A 20,610-nucleotide genomic window follows, 5' to 3' on the forward strand; every position below is an offset into this window, starting at 1 on the left:
ATTAAAAAATAAATATAGACTAATTATTGAGAACATGCATCGACTTTGTTCTCCATCTGAATGCATTCCAACCTTGTTATAGTCAACTCAAGTGGAAGAATAATTTAAATATCACTAGAAAAGGAATTGAAAAATAAATATAGTCTAATTATTAAAAAGTTCCACTGTCTTTGTTCTCCACCTAAAGGCATTCCAAGCTGCGCTATAGCTCCAACTCAAGTCCTTTGCACCTTGCATATAGCCATGATATCTATTGAATTGCTCAGACATGTGACCATCTTTATCTGTGTGTTCCTTAACAACTTCTAAAAATGAATCTGAAAACGTAAACAACAGCTTAACCATGTCATCGAACTTAGGTGAACCGTATTCTATTGTTACAGATTTTGATAATCCTAAGTCAACAAATTGTTTGAGGAAGTCAATGTTATGCTCATTGATTACCACGTCCTGTTTGTTTGAAATTAACTTAAAAATAAACTTGTAGACAACCTCAGCCGCTGAAGCAGTTGCAATGAACCAAGGATTACCTTCCGACCGTTCATAACCATCATAGATATCCTCTGGATATCTTCCCAAACCAGTGCCGCCACCTTCATGGTAGCTCAATCTATTGACTGGGTATCTGACTTTCATATCTGCGACCATTGCATTCAAAGTGTTCAATAATTTATAGCTATCGGCATCATACGGGATTTCACTGTAATCACCATAGTCGAGATTATGAGAATGAATACTGGCTAAAAGAATGGCAGCATCTAAGCCAGATCTATCTCCAGACGCTACGTACTTAGGACTTTCAACAAGGTGGGACTTGAATTCCGGGCTGTAACCCGAATCATTCTCAATGAAGTTCTTGAGATCATCGAATGCCAGCTTCATTTCACCAATAAATTCAAGATCCTGATCGCCAATTTGTTCGGCAAATTCAATCCCATCCCTCAAAGATCTTAACTGTGTTAAAGATGTAAATAAATGGAATCCTTCAATCTCTTCCCACAAATCGAATCCTTCCTTTTTCCAGTTCTTCGTTGCATAAAATAAGTCTGGCTTGATAATTTCATAGTAAATGAATTCGGGGCTCTTTAAAAACTCATTAGATAATGATTTGTCATGCTTCTTCAATAAATTTAAGTACATCATAATCGTTATAGCTCTCAAACTTGGTCCATCTCTCTGAGGTCTACCCCATGAATCTTGAAATGGAGTCGCATCAGGCATAAACTTAGGTTCCCCTAATCCAGATCGACACTCGTCATCAAATTTACCAGATTTGTTAGTCAACCTTTGGATATGATACTGACTTTCAATAAATGTTTCAATTAGAGGTCCAAGCTTTTCATCCAGGAAATTAGAATCATCTAGATAAAGAACTAAGGTCTTAACTGTTAATGCAGCGTCTCTAACCCATTGAAAAAAATAATTAGGCTGCTCTCTAGAAGGCGAAGCGATAACTGCTCCCTTAGCAACCTCAGGTTCATGCATCCAATCACTTGGTCCAAAAAAGTTATTCAAGATTCCCTTGAGAGCTGATTCCCTCTCACCTTCAATCCAACTTTCCAAGTCAGAATTCTCAGGAGCATCAGGATTATCTTTAATCGCGACTGATTCAAGTGCTGATAAGGAGGTAAGTGAAAATATCAGTTGAAGGATTCCTCCAAAATGCATGCTGGGTACGTCAATAGGGATGTAGTGGCACTGTGATATTAATGGAAGAACCAATAAGGGTATAATATGTGTCTTCATGTCCACAAGAAAAAAGGCTCTTAATTATTCTGTTATCAAATGTCAATAAATAAATCTCTTGTAACTACAAGACCGCAATGTAAATCACCAATAGAAGAAAAGCAACTTTCCAAAAACTCATAAAATTAGATATAAATAAGACTTAAGCAAACTCTTTTGGAGTGCAATTGAAGGTAAATATTCTTGTGTATTCGAATAGTTACAGAAGACTGCTCATTTATAGTTTAAAAGCCTCTCGTTCACAAATGCAAAAAATGTGCTCGCCAATTATTTCCATTTACCACAGAGCTCACTAAGAGTGACCCTTGGAAATGACATTTCGCCCGAAGACAATATGCAAAGTTTCTGTTCCAATAGACTATCTTTTGTTATTTTTGCTGGTTGATCTCTTAGAATGATACTTTCGTTTAGAGATGATAGGGCAAGATAAAATCCAACATCAACTGAATGTGCAAATTTGTCATCTTCTTTTATCAATACATGTGCTTAGAGGAAAGAGCTCCCTAACCTCTATAACTTTGAACCGACTGATGGCATCGTTTTACAATATCTATCTACATCGCTGTATAATAATACAACAAAGGTGCTTTAATCAAGATGAAAAATTGGCTGCAACTATTTCTAGGCTGTTGCGATCGATTCAATTTGCCAATTCGATCCCTTATTGATGGATGCGGTATTGAAATATGAATCATCCAGCCCGCCTTACTTTTGAATCTCCTTCACTAAAAGCTTATGAAAGTTTGGACTTGCCGATTGTGTATGCAGTGAAGTTTTTCGTTCTAAGTCGTTGCTCGGACAAACTAAAATTATCATTGAGATATACTTTTTGATCTTTAGCATACGTCATATTTGCTTATTATTATAGCTCTTCTGGTATTTTAAGAGCTTCTAAAGAAACATAGGGACAGGCTAGGATGACATTATCGTTGATTGCTTATACTTTTGGAATTCTTCTTCTTGCTCACGCGGGCTATTCCTCATTCGAATTCAATCATTTGGTTAAAACTAGTGGTTTGAGAGCTGACTTTCCAGTCGATATCATAATCGAAACCCTCATGAGCATTGCCGTTATCGGCTATGGAGCTATTGCATCAATCGAGAATTCGTCGTTCTATTCAATTAAGAACAAGAAGACGAATCCTGATACCAAATACTTACGACCTATTGAAATGACACATGCAGTAAAAGATTTTGAAAAACTAGGTATAAACGATTATCAACAATACATTACAAGGCTAGACTTCATTGACATCCACGAAAAAAGACATCAATTCACCGAATGGATAAATCTGAAAGACTAATATTATTTGTTTAAGCAATTATATATGTATGTAAACCCTATAGTTATATGTAAGTCATATGGTACAGACGACATCTAAATTTTGTCTGAATATTCTCAAGCTTTCGAACTAGTTTTGATAAAGCTCAATCTTTTTTATGGACTTTTTCTGCCTTTTCTTTAACGGCATTCTCTCTACCTTTTTTACCTTTTGGCCCGGCCTCGGTATTTAAGAAATAATCCCACCATCTGAATGAAGAAGAATAGCCACCGACGAAATAGTGGTGATGTTCATCGTGGTGATCGGCGCCTGCCCAAAATGGTAAGAAGTGATGTAAAGAAAAGGGGAATTCGTATCCTGAATGTGAATCAACTGCTTGAAACAATCTGAGAGTGATCCAAAGACATGTCGTGAACAAATGCAACTTCTTAGTTATCATGCACCATAAGATTGGAATACCGACGGTTCCGAAACCAAGCAACATAACTTCGATAGGATGAGCATACTCTGCTGTTAAACCAAATGGTGCTGCATATCTATGATGCTGTTTGTGAATGTACTTGTAAAACACACCGTGATGTAAACCTCTATGGAGCCAATAATGCCATGCATCCTCCAAAACGAAGAAAACAGCCAATTGAATGCAAATTTCTGTTACTGAAGGGAATGGTACATCATATGATATACCAATTTGTTTGCACAAAGGATGAAAAAACCAGATTGGAAAAGCTTCAACAAGAAAATGCGATACCAATACTGATTTCATACATTCCCACTGCTCCTTGTTAGATGGAAGTTTCGTATCCTGGATTTTGTACTTCCTGAAGTAAGGAATTTGGTCTATTATCATCCAAGGTACACATCTTCCGAAGTACATAGCTTCATGTAAAACGAAAATTAAGAGTCCTGTTGCAAATAAATCGTTACCCATGTAGTAATAATATGCGCCCCATAATTGTTCAACGAAATTCAAGTCATGAAGCTTCTGGAAGTTATGCAAAGAATCTGAAAAGGTCCTTACATCTGAAAAGCCGGAGTAATCATGATAAACTGCGCTTCTAATGGCTGTGTTAGTAGTGTTCTAATAATTATGCGGTACCAAGGAGACACCCCCGTCGCCTATCGAGTATGATCAGAAAACATCCACAACTGAATTGCTTTAAGGATACTCCTGTAATATGAACTTACCTTTCCAACATTTTAATTGTCGATGAAGATAAAAAAAATCTATCTGGCGATGCAAACGATACTCTTATATCGCCTCGTTAAAAGAAACGCGAAGCGCTAAACGATGAAACACCTTTGTGTAAACGACGGGAACGAGCAAGTCGCAGCATTTTAACGACAAAGTTCTCAACGAATTCAATTTGGTTCTACGACATAAAAGATGACACAATGCTTAACAAATAGAATTCAACCTTAAATAAGTGGCCTGCTTATACGTGAACCATGCAGGTTTTATTAGATAAGAGCCTGAACACCATAGACTTCTGAAAGAATTGTATCTTTAATGAAGCTGAAGTTATGTTGATCTAAGGGAAACTAAGAAGCTTCATGATATATTGTTATACAGGATAAGAGTTGGACTTTCGTACAACTCTGTTCACCTTTAGTTTCATGTGACGGGAAAAGGTTCAGCCGGTCAAGTCGGCGAAATCTACTCTTTCCCGATGACAAATAAATAGCGGAGTTGGCAAACCACTTTTTTTTTACAAGGTTGAAGGTGAATCTGACCACAAATTGCACAAAAATCCCCTTCAATAAAGCAAGATTAATATCTATCGCAAAATAGTGGGTGCAATCTGACTATAATACTTAGCTCACACCCTGCAGATCATTGGAAGAAATAACTCTGAGAGCTACAGCAATCGATATTACGCTAAAGTTGGATGTGTTGTAATCGTATATAATCAAACTTGAAGCATTTCCATATATTTTCTGCCTCAGGTTGAATTGCTTTAAAAATCGAATAGTATTATTTTATTGGGGTACAAAGTCGGTTCCCTTATCCCTATCAGGTAACATTAAGGCATCGCAACTTTATCAAGCTTTAAGTGAGTCAGGAGTTAAATAGTTATGCCTTCAGACAATAAAGGGAATAAAGGGATGTCGACGGGTGATAGTGGCGATCTTGATGGGCTGAGCATCTCCCCGTCTGACTCTAACCATTCCCTCCAATCCTCAATCGAGTCGTCTCAGTATGCTGGAGTCCAACCCCATCCTTACGAAGAGGAAGTAGATGAAAAATTACCACTGAAAGAACGAAAATTGTCCAGTCTGTCGGGAACAAGTTTTACATCCGCAAACGATATACTACAGGCTATGCGAAGGTCATTATCCCGAAGTTCTTCAGCGGATGCATCAAGACTAAGCAGGTATGCCACCACTTATTCAGTAAAGGATATATACGGTGATATGGCACCTGATGATATTCGTTTAAGAAGAACAACAACTAAATCGACTATACTTAATCAATTATCGGACAGAGTTCAAAAAGTTGGTACTCGTGCAGAGGATGAGGAGTCGAAAGGAGAACAGAAGGTCGACAAGGATGGTACTAGCTTTTATGAAAATCAACCTGATGTTTCCGTTCCAGCTAAGGACTTTGGCGGAGAGTTTAGCTCAATTGATCCCGAACTTGTCACTTGGGATGGAGAGCAAGATGAGTTTTATCCCCGGAATTGGTCTCTTGGTCAAAAAGCATTTCAAACGGGAATCACTGCAATATACACATTAGTTTCACCGATGTCATCATCTGTTCCTTCTTCAGCTATGCCTGAGATTGCCAAAGACCTAGGCATGCACGGAAACTTCATTCAGTCGTTCAGCGTCTCCATTATGATTTTAGCATGGGCCATTGGCCCCTTAATAATTGCACCTTTGAGTGAAAGTGATAGAGTTGGAAGGCGTCCAGTTTTGAATATTTCAATATGGATTATATTTGTGTTCAACTTAGCTTGTGGATTTGCAAAAACACCAGCCCAATTGTGTATTTTTAGATTCCTCGGTGGGCTAGGCGGCTGCGCTCCTTTAAATGTAGGAGCTGGTACATTAAGTGACTTGTACTCGAATGATCAAAGATTGGTTGCAATGGCATTTTACTCAATTTGTCCTACCTTAGGGCCAGTGTTGTCACCAATAATATCAGGATTCATAGTAGAGAATGCTTCCTGGCATTGGGTTTTTTGGGTACTAGCAATATTTAATGGGGTGGTGGCAGTATTTGGAACTATATTTTTTAAAGAAACTTACTCGCCAAGATTATTAAAGACTAAAGCTCAAAAGTTAAGAAAAGAAACCGGAAACGAGCATTTGCATACCATTTATGAAATTGCAAATGGGGACACCGTGTGGGACCAGACGGTAACATCTATATCAAGGCCAATTAAGCTACTTTTTACCCATCCTATGGTGATCGGTTTAGGATCCTTTATGGCATTTACATATGGATTCATGTATTTGATGGTGGTGACTTTTCCTGATGTTTGGGAAGGAACGTATGGATTTAATACTGGGATTTCAGGTTTAATGTTTATTTCGATGGGAATAGGTTACATTTTAGGAACTATCATTTGCACTTATATTATAAACTGGTTCTACAATTATTTAACCAAGAGAAATGGGGGCGTACCTAAACCAGAATATCGACTACCATGTTTATGCATCTCTGGGATTGGATTGCCAATCGGTTTGATTTGGTATGGCTGGTCAGCTCAACACCATTTGCCTTGGATCATGCCCTGCATTGGTGCAGGAATCTTTGCTTTTGTATTCATTGCGGTATTTCAGACCATTCAAAATTATTTGATCGATATGAACAACAGATTTGCTGCTAGTTCAGTGGCTGCTGCTGCTGTTTTCAGATCTTTGTTTGGATTCGCATTTCCTTTATTTGCCAAAGAGATGTATGACACGCTAAACTATGGTTGGGGTAATACACTATGTGCTTTTATTGGCTTGGCTTTAGGAATACCATTCCCAATTTTCTGCTTAATATATGGAGAAAGGTTAAGAGGATGGGCCAATAGACGCATGGATAGAGAGCAAGCAAGAAAGGATGCAAAAAAGTTTCAAAGACTCCAAGAGCAGAATCTTACAAAAGAAGATGAGGCTTTTCTGGCTGAAAGTTCAACCTGAATAATATATGAATAATAGACAGCATAACTATTTTATTATATTGCATTATAGTTTTTACTCTCACTTCTTGTTTACAATAGTAAACATCATTTGTCTTCATGCTCTCATTTAAAGCTGACTCATTGACGTTGATTCGACCGACTATGCAGCTCTCACGGTCGTACCTAATTTAGTTACGCGTGATGACCCTTCTCCAAATCAAAGTTATAAGAGATTACATGGTATTGAAGTATTACATCATATTACTTCAATAGCAAATGATATTGTGTTTACAGGTGGTAATGTTTGGAATAACATTGTCAAACCTATATGGCATAGAATTCTGAATGAACAGCTGAATGCTCCAGTAGGTCACTGGTGTGGTCAATATAGTTTCTGGGAGGCAGATACACACATTCAGGTCACAACTAGAAACACAGGATCTAATTGTCATACAAAACCACAAGGCAGATTAATTGAAAAGGCTTCTGAAGAAGCTGTGCATAGAGCACGCACTTACAAGGCTACCAATGGTGCCTTTCAATTTGATAATGGTGAAACATGGCATATTTGTGTTGAATATTATAGTACTAAGGCTGAGGCTTTACATAAAGGTTTCAAAGGTTACCCAGCAAGATTTTATGAGCAAATTAATTACTTGTAATTATTTAGAAGTCTAAAATAATATAATTTGCATTATATGTGAATCAATTAAATAAAAGAAGAGAACGCATTGTGACTACCCAGTCCCACCTTGTTGACTGTATAGATTATGAACACAATAAAACTCATCACAAATTCCTCCACTGTTCTCAATTCTAATAAGATTACAGTATTAGCACATGGTGATGGCTACTATAGAACTGTCTGTTCTGTTTTTTCTAAGGTATGCAGCACCCTGTAAAAATGTAATTCAGCTTTGATTGTCCGCAAGCTCTCCCGGGGTCTTATCCATGGTTGCAACACCATATGTGTGTTAATGACGTTATGTCCCGGAGTTCGTTCGCTCCGTCGTACGCTATACCTCATTCGAATTAGACCCGAGACTATGTAATTCTACCGCAATTGCCCCTGGCTCCATTGTGATTGGCAGAATTTTTGTTCGTAATGAAAAGAATTCAAACGACACAACATTCCCAGTTTTAAGTTTTCATTTCCAATGAAGAAGAGCTGCACAGTTACGTCGGACCACTTAATGATTTGCTCCGGTAGGTTGTAGATTCTTAAATCCGGAATCTCCGACCTCTCCGATCCCGATCCTGATGTTCGCTTCTAGGTGACGGCCGGCATATTGTCAAGCTCTATTTTTACTCCGATCAATACTCTTTCATTAGTCCTTTAGTGACAACACCCTCATGTTCACCTCCAACTAGCGTCACATTAAATTATAAATCACCATTTAACTTCGGTTGGACCAATTTAAGGGCAAACAACACTGTGGTGCTCAGCCTTCCGTTTTCATAGAACCGTCCATAAATTTCAGCAACAACGTTCCTCTTGCGTTACCGTTGCGATGGCTCCGTGCTCCTTTCTCTAACCTTTTTCTTTTGTCACTTTTCTTTTTCTTACTTACTTTTCTTTTCTTCGACCGTAATACGATCTTGTTGCTAGTAATGGCTGCGTGATCCCCCCTCGTAATATGTATTTTTTACGTAATCAAGCCGCTGAAATGAGGTAACTTCTTAGCTAACTGCCTCCCGACACCGTCGGCAGTTTTCGCGGAACTTTTTCTAGCTCATCTTATCGATACTCGGGAAAATGACTGGGGTCGCCTTTTCTTTTCTGCTTATCCGGGGTATATAAGAGAGAGAGAACGACAGCAACAAAAAAGACAAGCTTTTGTGCTGAGTGAACTTTGATCTTTACAAACAACTAGTGTTCCAACATATTTAATTAATTATAGCTCAAATAATACATTTGAGAATCATCTCGAACCACATATCTGGTTGAGAATCACAATTACAAACATAGAATCACACTAAATAAAATGGATTATTCATACGATAGTATCATGCCTAACTTTAGGCTCGATGGTAGATTAGCTATCCTTACTGGTGGCTCTGGTGGCTTGGCAACAGTGATCTCAAGAGCTCTTCTTGCTCAAGGTGCTGAGGTTGCACTTATTGACATGAACTTAGAGAGAACCAAAGCTGCCGCCAAGGAAGTTGAAGCATGGGGCCAAGAGCACTTGAAAGGCAGACATGAAGCTCCTGTTGTTGAAGTTAGTGCTTGGTCTTGTAATATTGCAGACGCTAGATCTGTAGAAGAGACATTCGCAGCAATTAATGAACATCACAACAAAGTAGCAGATCTTTTGATCAACTCCGCTGGTTACTGTGAAAATTTCCCTGCTGAAGAATACCCTGCAACGAACGCTGAAGGTATAATGAAAGTCAACAGTTTGGGTGCCTTTTATGTTTCGCAATCATTTGCTAGACCATTGATTGCCGAAAACAAGAAAGGTTCAATAATCTTGATCGGATCAATGTCTGGTACCATCGTTAATGACCCTCAGCCACAGTCTATGTACAACATGTCTAAAGCTGGTGTTATTCACTTGACTAGGTCTTTAGCTTGTGAATGGGCTAAATATAATATCAGAGTCAACACTTTATCACCAGGTTACATCTTAACGCCGTTGACTAGAAATGTGATCTCTGGTCACACTGAGATGAAGGAGGCTTGGGAAGCAAAGGTTCCAATGAAGAGAATGGCTGAGCCGAAGGAATTTGTCGGTTCTATTTTGTATTTGGCAAGTGAAACTGCTTCTTCCTACACTACTGGTCATAATTTGGTTGTTGACGGTGGTTACGAATGCTGGTGAAGATTTAAATCATTATTAAAAGTCTTCGAAAGCCAATAATGCAACCTGATATAAATCAAAAATCCAAAAAAAAAAATAAATGAAAAACAAATAGACCATTAAAACGTTTGAAACAAGAGTCCTATGTACACTATATATTTTATTTTTTCATCAGTTATGATTTCCTGATGAGGCTCTAATGATAGTTCTCGTTCTGCATAGTAAATCACAATGTTAGATTTTGTTAAAGAACCTAAACTGTAGTTACTCCAAAAATTTATGATTCCCCATTATCTTGCATCTTGATTCTCGAGCTTTCCCACATTTTCATTAGTGCTTGTTTAAAGAGGCTGACGTTGTAATCTATAACGGTCAAAGATTTTTCTGAAGTGGCATCGTCTTGATCATTCCTTATTAACGCAACCAAAGCAAGTCCCCTTATCATTTGCTTTAAGTATAAGACAGATTCATTGGATAAGTGGCTTATGGATCTTAATTCTTTCGGGTTTGGTTGCTCGGGAGATTTGTCGTGCTCAATGTAAAGCTCATCCAAGTCAATAGTAATGTCAACAAATTCGGCACAGACTTCGTAGGTTTGTATATCCACAGGCGACGAGTCAGTTGCAACGTACACCTTTGAATTAATATCAAACAAAAACACTTTATCTATCGATGAGTGTTGAACTAAGTTGTCTAGCATGTTTTCTAATGATGGCAACTCAGGGATGAGTTTTTGCACAATTCTGGAGAAAGCTTCATATATAGAATGATCAAATATAGACGTCAAGTAAAACGATACCTGCACTCCCTCTAGACCCAAGTCTAGTAACTCATCTCCAGTTCTTTGCATTATGTCCCTCTGTGCGTCAATCCTGTAATCCTCCGACAAGCCATCTATCTTATGAATCAAGACTTCGATATTTATTTTAGGATTCACCTTGTAGGCATATTCTATGATCATGGACAAGTTTGTTAATGCGTTCAAATACTCGTCTTGTGAGTCTATCACGTAAACTAGAGCTCCAACACTAGAAAATAACCTTTCAGAATCATAATTTGGTTCAAAATAGTTCAATTGTCCCGGCAACTCCATAACCGATAAGTCTATTAAAGAAGAAAACTGTTCAGTAGTAGGCTTAGAAGTACTTTCTAGATAGAGGGTATCCAAAGGCTGCATATTATGAAATACAACTTTACATATTGAAGACTTTCCACTACGTCTTAAACCCATCAACAAAATAGTAGCATTGCTTTCCTTCGAATTTTGTGCTTGTGATACTTCCATATTATTCTAGCAAATAGTATCAAGTAACTTATTGACTTTTCTTTAATATGATATAAGATGTCAAGCACTTGGTATAATATTTACTTCTTACAATTCGTGTTGATGCTTATCGCTGATAAACACTCGACTCGGCTTTTTTTATCAGCCTTACACAAAGTCTATTTTTGAAAATATACAATTTCTCTATTAACAAAAAAAAAAAACCAGTACCGATAGGGACGCTATATATTTACTAAGGTCTCAAACGTCTTGGGTCCCTTGGGAAAAGAGAGGCACGACGAATATTCTTCAAATCTAAGTAGAACATAACAACTCTCTCAAGACCAATACCACCACCACCATGAGGAGGACAACCATACGTGAAAGAGTCGACGTAATCAGATAAACCAGGAACCGTTGGATCGATTCCATGGGCATGTAAACGTTCTTTCAACAATTCTGAATCGTGAACACGTTGAGCTCCAGAAAGAATCTCTTCGCCTCTCATAAAGAAATCGTATGAATTGGAATATCTTGGGTCTTTGGGGTTGGGCATTGTATAGAAAGGTCTGACGGCCAAGGGAAATTGGTCCAAAATGTAAAAGTCAGTGTTGTATTTTTCTCTGACCAATTTTCCTAAAAACTTTTCATTTTCTGTTGATAAGTCCTCAAAGTCATCAACATCCTTTCCTGCTTCCCTCAACATTTTAATACCATCTGCGAAAGAGATTTTAACCATTTTTCCATTTTCAGGGACTTTGAACTCGTCAACTGGGAACTGTTTATGAACGGTGGCAATGTCCTTGCTGTATCTGTTTTTCAATTCGGTGAAGATAAAAATAAACAACTCAGACAATACTTCGAGAACTTCATCATAGTGTTCTTCAAATGCCATCTCCATATCCAATCCCGTGAATTCAGTCATATGACGATGAGTATTAGAGTTTTCGGCTCTGAAAACTGGTGTAATTTCAAATACTCTTTCGAAATCCGCAGCAATTAGTTGTTCTTTGTAAAATTGTGGAGACTGAGCTAAGTAAGCAGACCTTTTGAAGTATGATACTTCAAAAACATTCGAACCACCTTCCGAAGCAGCTGGAATAATACATGGAGTATGAATTTCAGTGAATCCTTTCTTCAGTAAAAATTCTCTGAACAAAGCACATACACCTGCTTGAATTCTAAAGATTGCTTGATTAGTGGGTGTCCTTAAATCAATAACTCTAGAATCCAACCTTGTATCCAAGTTAACCACAGGGAGCCCCAAAGCCTCTGCCTCAGCATCAGATCTTGAAGCATCTTCAATCAACATTGGCAATTGTTCAGGTGTCTCTTGTATAGTAAAGATTTTTGAGACATGAATTTCTACGTCCTGAACTGTTGCTGATTTGACAAGCTCTTCAACTTTTCTCACTGTACCATAGACTAATACAATAGATTCTAAATTGATTGAGCCTGCCCACTTAACAAGTTGCTTTGATATTGCGTTATGATCTGTTTCTTTATTAGTTTTGATCAAAGCCTGAACTAAGTCAGATTGCTGTCTCAAAGTCAAAAACACCATAGTAGCACCTTGCTGTCTAGTCTTATGAACTCTTGCTCTAAATACAACCTCCTCTCCGTCGTCTGCCGAGCTCAATCCACTGATCTTGATTCTGGGAACATTTGTCTTGTGTGTGGATTGGACTAAAGGTAATTTTCCATAATTGTCTTTTGCAGGGTCGTTGGCAGCTTGAGCTTCTCTTTCAGCCTTTTCCTGTGCGAGCTGTGCTTCTCTTTCGGCCTTCTTACGAGCTTTTTCCTTCTCCTTTTCGAGCTTTTTCAAAGCTTTCTTGGATAAAGGTAACCCATCCTCTCCCAACGGAATTTCCTCTGACTGGGCTTTTCCTTCTTCTTCTATTTTTTGCTCTTCAAGCTTCAAATTTTGCAATTTCTCGGCTTCTTCTGACATCTTGAAGGTAATAACCGTGGCCCTATTTGTATTAAAGTTATCTATTAAAGACTTTTTCAGTTCTTTGAATATCAAAAATTCTTTCAGTATAAAATTAGTCATTTCGAGATTATATAATCAGTCTATAAAGAATAAAATATTAGCAGAATAAGATGAAAGTCTGAACTTCTTAAGCAAAGAGTAAAAGCTTCGGTAATGTTTAGAGCTCCTCCTTCTATAATTTCATTGGCGGGCTTCTTGTTCTTTTGCTCTTTCTTTGAGTTGCCTTAGCTCTTCTTTTCGTGCTAAACCTTCTATGATCTTTCTTTCTCTTCTTTCAGCCTTCGACTCAGATGATCTACTAGTATCAGACACTGTATCAAGCTTCTCTATTGCTTGATATAGCTGATCCATTTTTTTAAAATTTTCTCTGAACCTATCTGCCGACAATTGAGTAATGAACTTAAGGTATTCTTTATTAACGAAAAGCGAAAGCCTACCATCATTGTCTTGGTAGCCGATGGGAATATCAAGCCTAATTGAAATACGTATTGCCACCACATTGTTACTCCCTATTCCTGATTCTCTGAATCCGCAGCCCATTGCACACTGGTACAATTTGTTGGCACTTTCAAAATCACGGCATTTAATATGCAATATTAATGGTTCGAACTTATACAAGATATAACGGCTACTAGAATTCACCAGCATATGAAGTTGCTTCTCTCCTGAGTATTCAAAATCGATTGAATCATACCAATTCGTTATCTCCTTTGGATCATGACTAACAAAAATCCATCGTCCCTGGTTTCCCTTTGCTCCTATTTTATCTCCAATCTTTATACCTTCCAAGAATACTGATAATCTTCCGGAACACGATGATGTAGTGACGAAGTCCTTTTTGGAGTTTATCAAATCAATGATGGGTATGCAAAATTGATCAATGGTACCTTTTGGAGAAGCATCCGGATTATCACTACCACTTGACAGAATTTCTTTGAGAATTACATTCTTCTTTTGGTCAAACAGATCTTGCATGCCTTAGGATTCAGCAATTACGTATTATTGTTTCGTTTAAAATACAAGAGCTATTAACTTGTAGTGTGAAAAATTCAGATCTCGATATCTACATATATAAAATCCCATCTCATTTTAGTGCCAACATAAACTTTTTTTCATCATCTGACGTGAAATGAAAAATGTCTTTCATCACCGGAAGAAGTGTTTCTCTCTGGTCCTTATGTTCAAAAAATCCCAAAAGAACATTCTTCATATAATCAATGTTAGTTGTTACTGGTTTAGGGGCTTCATCCATGGAAGATTTGTGCAATTTTTCCTCTGACGTATTGACAGAAGATGGAGCCTCCTCGGCTTTCAACTTTCGATACAGATTTCCAAGCAATTTATAATTCTTGGTTAACCTCTCAAACTTCAAATTAGCTTCTTCGTTTAATTTTTTAAGGACATTGTTCATATTCTCATATTCCTTCACTTTTTTAACGGATGCCTGTAATGATTCCCTCAAGGTGTCTATTATCTCTTGGACACCTTCTTCTGATTCATTTTCTGTGGCTTCTAGCCTCTGCTTGTTGCTCTTTGATCCTAGTAACTCTATCTGCTCTTTCAATGCCTTGCATTTTTTTTCAAGATCTGCTATTTTCAGCAAATAATTCTCTGTAATCAGTTTAATTTCATCTAATTCTCTTTGTTTCTTCTTTAGATTTATTTGCGACTGCTTTTCGGCTTCCATTCTATCTTCAGTTAGCCTATTAGTTTCATTCTTATGCTCCGCATCTTTACTTTTAAGCTGCTCCTCAGTGTCAACCAAAAGTCTTTTAATGGTCAATGTTTCACGGGTTCGTTCCTGTAAAGAGTTTCTTGCCTCTGTCAATTCATCTTCTAAGTCTTCGATCCTAGATGTGGATTCCTTTGATTTCATGGAAAGCTCATCAAGCTGTTGCGTTTTTGATTGTATGTCATCTTTAGCTTTAGCCTTTTCTCTCAATAGAGATTCATGTTGATTTTGTAATGATTCGAGCTCAGAGGCTACCTTTTGACGCTCCGACTGGAGCTTTTTCAACTCATTAGTCAAATAAGTTGTGTTACTAACTGACAGCTCCTGCCTTGTGACCAATGCATTCTTTTCGTTAAACAAGGCCTTGTTCGAGTTTGTAAGATCGTCATTCATGATCTTCAATTTTGAAACAGAATCCTCTAAATTGAGTTTACTCTTCTCAAAAATATCAATCTTACCTTTCAACTCTTGAATCGACTCATCTTTATGAGCCAAAGATGATTTTAAGGAAGCTATTTCTAGTTTTAAGGAGGCATCGCTACTTTTGACCTTCGATATTTCAATAATGCGTTTGTTTAAGCCTTCTTTTTCAACCTTTAAGCTTTCAATTTCTCTATATGCTACCTCTAACTTCGCATTCAGATCGCTCTCTTGACTTGTGATACTATTGATATCATTCCTCAATTTCCGCTCAATTTCTTTCTTTTCTTCAACCAAAGTCAAAGCATCGTCCAATTCGTTCTTTTTAGATTCATGGTCTAATCTAATGGATTCATACAAGTTACTTTTTTCTTCTAAATCCTTCTCAAGCTTATAAGCTCGCTCCTGTAATTCTGAGAATCTTTTAGACTTCTCCTTAGAGCTATTTAAAGATTCTTCGACATCATTTTTAGCTTTAAGTGAGTCTGAAAGCTGCTTCTGAAGATCCTTTACACTTGCACTTTCTGATTTCAACTTATCTCTCGTTTCAACTAAATCATCTCCGACTTCTCTTAACAGATCCCTCAAATTTTCGACATCATCAGCCTTAAGTTCAAGCTCATTTTTGACATCTCTTAATTGTTTGAGCAATTTTTCATGATCTTCTTTGAGTGAGCTTAGATTTTCCTTAGCCTCCTCTAGTTCTTCTTTTGAATTTTTCTTTTGATCGGCACCTTTATTTTCATCTTCCTTGGTTCTAGTCACTAAAGATTCTATATTTGTGACATCAACTTTGTTCTCTTTCGCTCGCTTTTCAAAATCATTTAATTTCGATTCAGATTCGGCTAACTCATCCTCTAAAATCTTGATACGTGACTTAAATGCCGCTTCAGATTTCTTGACATTGTCATCATCGATACGATGTTTCTCTTGAACAAGATTCTTTTCAGATTCTACATTTGCTAATTGTTCTTCAACATTCAGAATTCTTTTTTGAAACGAGCTTGACTCCTCCTTCGCTGATATTTGCTCCTCTTCTAATTTTTGAATTTTCTTTTCGTAATCAGATACTTGTTCTTTGTAGGTTTCGATTTCAGTCTTACGTTTATCCAAGTCTCCCTTGAGTTTTTTTATCTCATCTTGATGTTTGCTAACGGTTTCATCTGACTCCGAACTTGAAGGGCTATTGCCGCCCTCTCGCTGGTCATTTGATTCGTCATTTTCTTTGGAATCTTTTAAAATCAAGCGGTCATTTTCAACAGACGCATCCTTCTGCTCATTCTGTGCATCTGATCGGTCCTTTAACCCCTGGATCTCAGATTCGAATTTCTTGACCTTTTCGTCTAATTCTTTGTTCCTGCTAGTCAATTCACTAGCCTGTTTCGAGAATTTTCTTAATTCGGCAGTAACTAACGTGTTTTTCTCGTTAAGTCCTTCAATATACTCAATTAAAAGATCGGCATCGGATATACTTGATATAGGTGTATTTTCTTGAAGAACTCTCTCGAACTGAGAAATTAGCTCTCCCTTCTTCTTCTCGGTCTTGTAAGCTTCTAGTAAAATGGGATATTTCTCTTCGTACTTTGCAAATTTCTTCAACTTAGATCTTATTTTTGCAGGCAACTTGTCAATGTTTTCATCGGAGTTAATTTCCAGGACCAATTTTTGATCTTGATCTGCTTCTTTGATATTCTGGTCTATCTCAGTTTCGCCACTTACATCTTCAGGTTGAGTTAGCTCCTTGCTATCTGGTGTTTTCGTCTTCAAAACTTCAGCATTTGCTTTCAATTCATTCACTGAATTTCGTGTCCGAGTATTCGAATCAACCTTAGTCTGTCCATCCACGTCAGCCAATTCATTCAAACTTTTAGCCACATCCTCAGAAAAGCTTTTGAGCCTGTTGAGCATTGCCTTAGTCTTACCTTGCGAGCCGCTTTTATCCAATTTTGTAAAGCTAACTTTTCCCAACGTCGATTTGCACTCGATCGGATTCAAGATTTTTTGATAATTCTGATAAGTTTCTCACATGATGGCAACATCAGATTATTCTGGTTTACAATTCTTAATACTACATATATTTATTCTAATGAAACTATGAGAGGGATCAAAGACGTGAGGTCCTCTATAAGCAAAATTAGCATATGTTTAGATCAACTAGATTCGAACATAGAGGAAAGAGATAGATTGATCAACCTGCTTAAACTTACTCCGTCGTCAAATGATAACTATGACTTAGTAACTCTATTGGGCAGAATTCGTAAATATTTGGGATATTTACAGGATGATTTAATAAGCTTGATAGAGAGAGGAGAAAATGAATCGTCATTGACAGCCGAATTTAAGGATATGGTATCTCGTTTTCAATATTTGACTCAAAAGTTGTCCAATGATCTGACGATTGATATTCTGGAATATGAATTTGAGCGCAAGGAGCTACCAAAATCCAAAGATGCGGTCAAATCTGTCAGGTTCAAGGACAACCCAGAGCACCCAGAAGAAGATCTAAAAAGCGAACTAATGGGTAGTCAACCATTTCAACCGTATCATGACGATGATCAAAACACGGAGACAGAGTCATTCGATAATGAATCTAATCAGCAAATGTTTGCACTGCATGCCCAGCGGCTCCTTGAGCAAGATCAAAGCTTGGACTCTCTACATGATTCTATACAAAGACAGCATTCTATGGGACTAACTATAAATAATGAACTAGACAACCACTTGATAATTCTAAATGATCTTGAGCAAGGAGTTGATGGATCCTATCAAAGGTTGAATACAGCCACTAATAGATTGAATGATTTTAGAAGGAAATGTAAGGAGAATGGAAGTATGATCACAATTATTGTTTTGACTGTCATTTTAATTCTATTATTGGTTGTCTTGAATTAGAAGTGTTCGAATTCGTATTTCTTTTCTTTTGTTTCCGTGGCTTCTGTTAGTTATGTTAATTTTTTTCTGTATAGTAGATCATTAGATATGAAAGAGGTAATGTATGCCCAATTTCGTACTCTATTCTATAGATCCGTATTATGGACAAAGCGGAAGTATGCTTCGACAACGCTAAAAGTTGAAGTCATCGTTATCTTCTTCGTCCTCGCTAAAGAACCAAATGAACACTATGATATCGCTGTAGACAATTATGCCTCCAATGATACTCATTAACATAGAACCTAACTCAATTAAATTTGTATGATAGAACGTCAAGGGTAATGATATACCACTTATTAACAAAAATCCCGTTAAAAATTGACAAAACTCTTCTAGACTAGAGGGGGCATTTTCATTGTTATTATTGAATGTTAAAAAGTTATCCCTTGAGCTCTCTATCGATTGTGAGAATATATTCGGTAATGGCGCTATCAAGAATATTAAAATGACCCATAATGGTTTATAATTATTGTATAATGCACAAGACAATAAAATCAAAAGGAATCCTGACGCCAAAAAGGCAGACAAGAAGATGATTTTATTCAACGGATTCATTCCAATTTGTTGAAGTATATTTGGTCCTCTAATGCTCTTAATTTATTCTACGCATTTCATATCCTTTTAAAATGTATGATTAGCTTGGTTACACAAAATAACTCAAATAGAGACAAATTTCATACGAGCTGAAATTACATAACGTGTTATTACTACCAAGAAGTAACAGGGAAGAGAAGCTGTCTCATGTAGGCAGCACTTAAAACAAAATATCCTATAAAGAGTTCAAATTGAAAAAATGTAAAAAAAAAAAAAAAAAATTCCGGAATCTTATGTACACCTTAAAACATTAATCATGATTCTTCAACAAAAAGCAACCTTGTGCCTAACAAAAGGGCTCAGCCTTCAGTTTCATGAATCCTTTGACTTCCAAAACCATCCGGCATTCTTGGAATCGGAGGACTCTGGAAAATATGGCTCGTTCTCAACTCTCTCTTGGACATTGACCCATTCGCTTGCCCCAATGGGTTTACTCTTCGTAATGTACTTAGTTGATGAGGTACCATCTCTATAAGTTTCAGAAATAACCTCTTTCAATTCCACCAAGTTCGATTCTGGGTTCGAATTTAAAGATGACAGTGAGGAACTTGAAACGATTTGAGCTACGTCATCTTTAGTCGAAAGCTCGGAAGTCTTCGAAGAAATCAGCTTGTTTTTTCTTTCACGAAGTTTCTCGCGCTTTCTTGCCCTTTCTTGCTTAACATTATTGTACATAATGTTCTTCCAGTTCAAGAAATCGTCAAATTTCTTGAAATATGTTCCCTTCTCTCCTAGATCAATTGTTCCGGATGCATCTGACTTCGCTGTCTTAAGAGCTTCGTTGAAATCCTCTTTAGTCAATATTTGACCAGAGAGATTCTCCTTTTTGTAATTTAAAAACTCATTAGGTATTTCACTATTTGGAAACAAACACCTCCAGTAGCCTTTGGAATCCCAAATTGATTCCCCATCCTTATTCAAACAATCATTGTAGTATCTGGCCAGAGGTCCTTTATACATATAGTATCCAAATGGGGTTCTTCCAGCACTCATGGACCCGCTAAATAACTCATGAAAATTATGTCTACCAAACCAAGGATTGAAGGTACTAAATGGCTGTACTTCTTCTGAATTACCCTCCAGCAGGTAGGGTCTAGGGAAGAAACGATCAATTGATGATTCAGTACCACTGAAAGTAGACTTGATTGTATCCTTGAAATCATCTAAGGTCTTTCCAGACCTATCTTCAATGTCAAACAACCAGTTTAAAGAAAAATCTTTAGCCCTTTCATTTACCTCAGTCATTGACTCATTTGCAACTTTCATTAAAGACTTAGTCAACGAAGTCATGGAACTCTTCATTTCATTGAAGTTCTCTATGAACTTATCTATATCATCATTCCTTGATTCCTGATTGTTCTCCTCAGATCCCTTTCTTCTGCACATGACGAATAACAATGAATACGAGTAACTGGAAAGTTTCTTTAATTAGTTCTTCTTAATCCTCTCCCTTCAGTAAGGAAAAATAGTCTATTAAGGGCTGCTTAATAGGTTTTGCCATTCATGCTAGAAATTTTCTAGGGCGGCGTGCGGCTCCGATTTCGTGGAACATTGGAACAGTTCCCTTTAGAGAAGAGATAACACATCGGAACCATGTGGACAATTATGGTCTAAGGCTGCTGAGGTATTCTACATATGAGTCAATGGCCTCATCTTTCGCTCCATACTCAATGAGACTTAGAAAAATTAATAGTATCATGCCACTTTGTTAGATGCATTCTTAAGTTA

General features: G+C 37.3%; 12 protein-coding genes across 12 annotated transcripts; 4 read left to right on the top strand and 8 right to left on the bottom strand.

Moving 5' to 3' along the window:
• Positions 1–144: 144 nt before the first annotated feature.
• Positions 145–1,746, bottom strand: SGA1 (glucan 1,4-alpha-glucosidase; the record flags this gene model as incomplete). Its single annotated transcript, XM_062952999.1, has 1 exon — positions 145–1,746. The coding sequence occupies one exon, from the start codon at positions 1,744–1,746 to the stop codon at positions 145–147; it is 1,602 nt and encodes a 533-aa protein (XP_062809846.1).
• Positions 1,747–2,663: 917 nt separating this feature from the next.
• PRCAT00003097001 (uncharacterized protein) lies at positions 2,664–3,050 on the top strand (the record flags this gene model as incomplete). Its single annotated transcript, XM_062953000.1, has 1 exon — positions 2,664–3,050. The coding sequence occupies one exon, from the start codon at positions 2,664–2,666 to the stop codon at positions 3,048–3,050; it is 387 nt and encodes a 128-aa protein (XP_062809847.1).
• A 124-nt stretch (positions 3,051–3,174) lies between these two features.
• Positions 3,175–3,960, bottom strand: ERG25 (methylsterol monooxygenase; the record flags this gene model as incomplete). Its single annotated transcript, XM_062953001.1, has 1 exon — positions 3,175–3,960. The coding sequence occupies one exon, from the start codon at positions 3,958–3,960 to the stop codon at positions 3,175–3,177; it is 786 nt and encodes a 261-aa protein (XP_062809848.1).
• A 1,145-nt stretch (positions 3,961–5,105) lies between these two features.
• On the top strand, positions 5,106–7,166 carry PRCAT00003100001 (MFS transporter; the record flags this gene model as incomplete). Its single annotated transcript, XM_062953002.1, has 1 exon — positions 5,106–7,166. The coding sequence occupies one exon, from the start codon at positions 5,106–5,108 to the stop codon at positions 7,164–7,166; it is 2,061 nt and encodes a 686-aa protein (XP_062809849.1).
• Positions 7,167–9,132: 1,966 nt separating this feature from the next.
• On the top strand, positions 9,133–9,969 carry ARD (Ardp; the record flags this gene model as incomplete). Its single annotated transcript, XM_062953003.1, has 1 exon — positions 9,133–9,969. The coding sequence occupies one exon, from the start codon at positions 9,133–9,135 to the stop codon at positions 9,967–9,969; it is 837 nt and encodes a 278-aa protein (XP_062809850.1).
• A 256-nt stretch (positions 9,970–10,225) lies between these two features.
• PRCAT00003102001 (uncharacterized protein) lies at positions 10,226–11,233 on the bottom strand (the record flags this gene model as incomplete). Its single annotated transcript, XM_062953004.1, has 1 exon — positions 10,226–11,233. One exon carries the CDS (start codon positions 11,231–11,233, stop codon positions 10,226–10,228), a length of 1,008 nt encoding a protein of 335 aa, XP_062809851.1.
• A 232-nt stretch (positions 11,234–11,465) lies between these two features.
• Positions 11,466–13,163, bottom strand: DPS1-1 (aspartate--tRNA ligase; the record flags this gene model as incomplete). Its single annotated transcript, XM_062953005.1, has 1 exon — positions 11,466–13,163. The coding sequence occupies one exon, from the start codon at positions 13,161–13,163 to the stop codon at positions 11,466–11,468; it is 1,698 nt and encodes a 565-aa protein (XP_062809852.1).
• Positions 13,164–13,385: 222 nt separating this feature from the next.
• Positions 13,386–14,180, bottom strand: PRCAT00003104001 (tRNA methyltransferase; the record flags this gene model as incomplete). The annotated part of the gene is made up of 1 exon (XM_062953006.1): positions 13,386–14,180. One exon carries the CDS (start codon positions 14,178–14,180, stop codon positions 13,386–13,388), a length of 795 nt encoding a protein of 264 aa, XP_062809853.1.
• Positions 14,181–14,289: 109 nt separating this feature from the next.
• Positions 14,290–17,265, bottom strand: SYS3 (Sys3p; the record flags this gene model as incomplete). The annotated part of the gene is made up of 1 exon (XM_062953007.1): positions 14,290–17,265. The coding sequence occupies one exon, from the start codon at positions 17,263–17,265 to the stop codon at positions 14,290–14,292; it is 2,976 nt and encodes a 991-aa protein (XP_062809854.1).
• A 186-nt stretch (positions 17,266–17,451) lies between these two features.
• On the top strand, positions 17,452–18,249 carry SYN8 (syntaxin; the record flags this gene model as incomplete). Its single annotated transcript, XM_062953008.1, has 1 exon — positions 17,452–18,249. The coding sequence occupies one exon, from the start codon at positions 17,452–17,454 to the stop codon at positions 18,247–18,249; it is 798 nt and encodes a 265-aa protein (XP_062809855.1).
• A 171-nt stretch (positions 18,250–18,420) lies between these two features.
• Positions 18,421–18,843, bottom strand: PRCAT00003107001 (uncharacterized protein; the record flags this gene model as incomplete). The annotated part of the gene is made up of 1 exon (XM_062953012.1): positions 18,421–18,843. The coding sequence occupies one exon, from the start codon at positions 18,841–18,843 to the stop codon at positions 18,421–18,423; it is 423 nt and encodes a 140-aa protein (XP_062809856.1).
• A 351-nt stretch (positions 18,844–19,194) lies between these two features.
• Positions 19,195–20,268, bottom strand: PRCAT00003108001 (uncharacterized protein; the record flags this gene model as incomplete). The annotated part of the gene is made up of 1 exon (XM_062953013.1): positions 19,195–20,268. The coding sequence occupies one exon, from the start codon at positions 20,266–20,268 to the stop codon at positions 19,195–19,197; it is 1,074 nt and encodes a 357-aa protein (XP_062809857.1).
• Between the last annotated feature and the right edge of the window lie 342 nt (positions 20,269–20,610).

Source organism: Priceomyces carsonii (assembly GCF_900007245.1).
Source record: "Priceomyces carsonii strain CBS4050 genome assembly, scaffold: Debaryomyces_carsonii_scaffold_3, whole genome shotgun sequence".
In the NCBI taxonomy this organism is placed as follows: domain Eukaryota; kingdom Fungi; phylum Ascomycota; class Pichiomycetes; order Serinales; family Debaryomycetaceae; genus Priceomyces; species Priceomyces carsonii.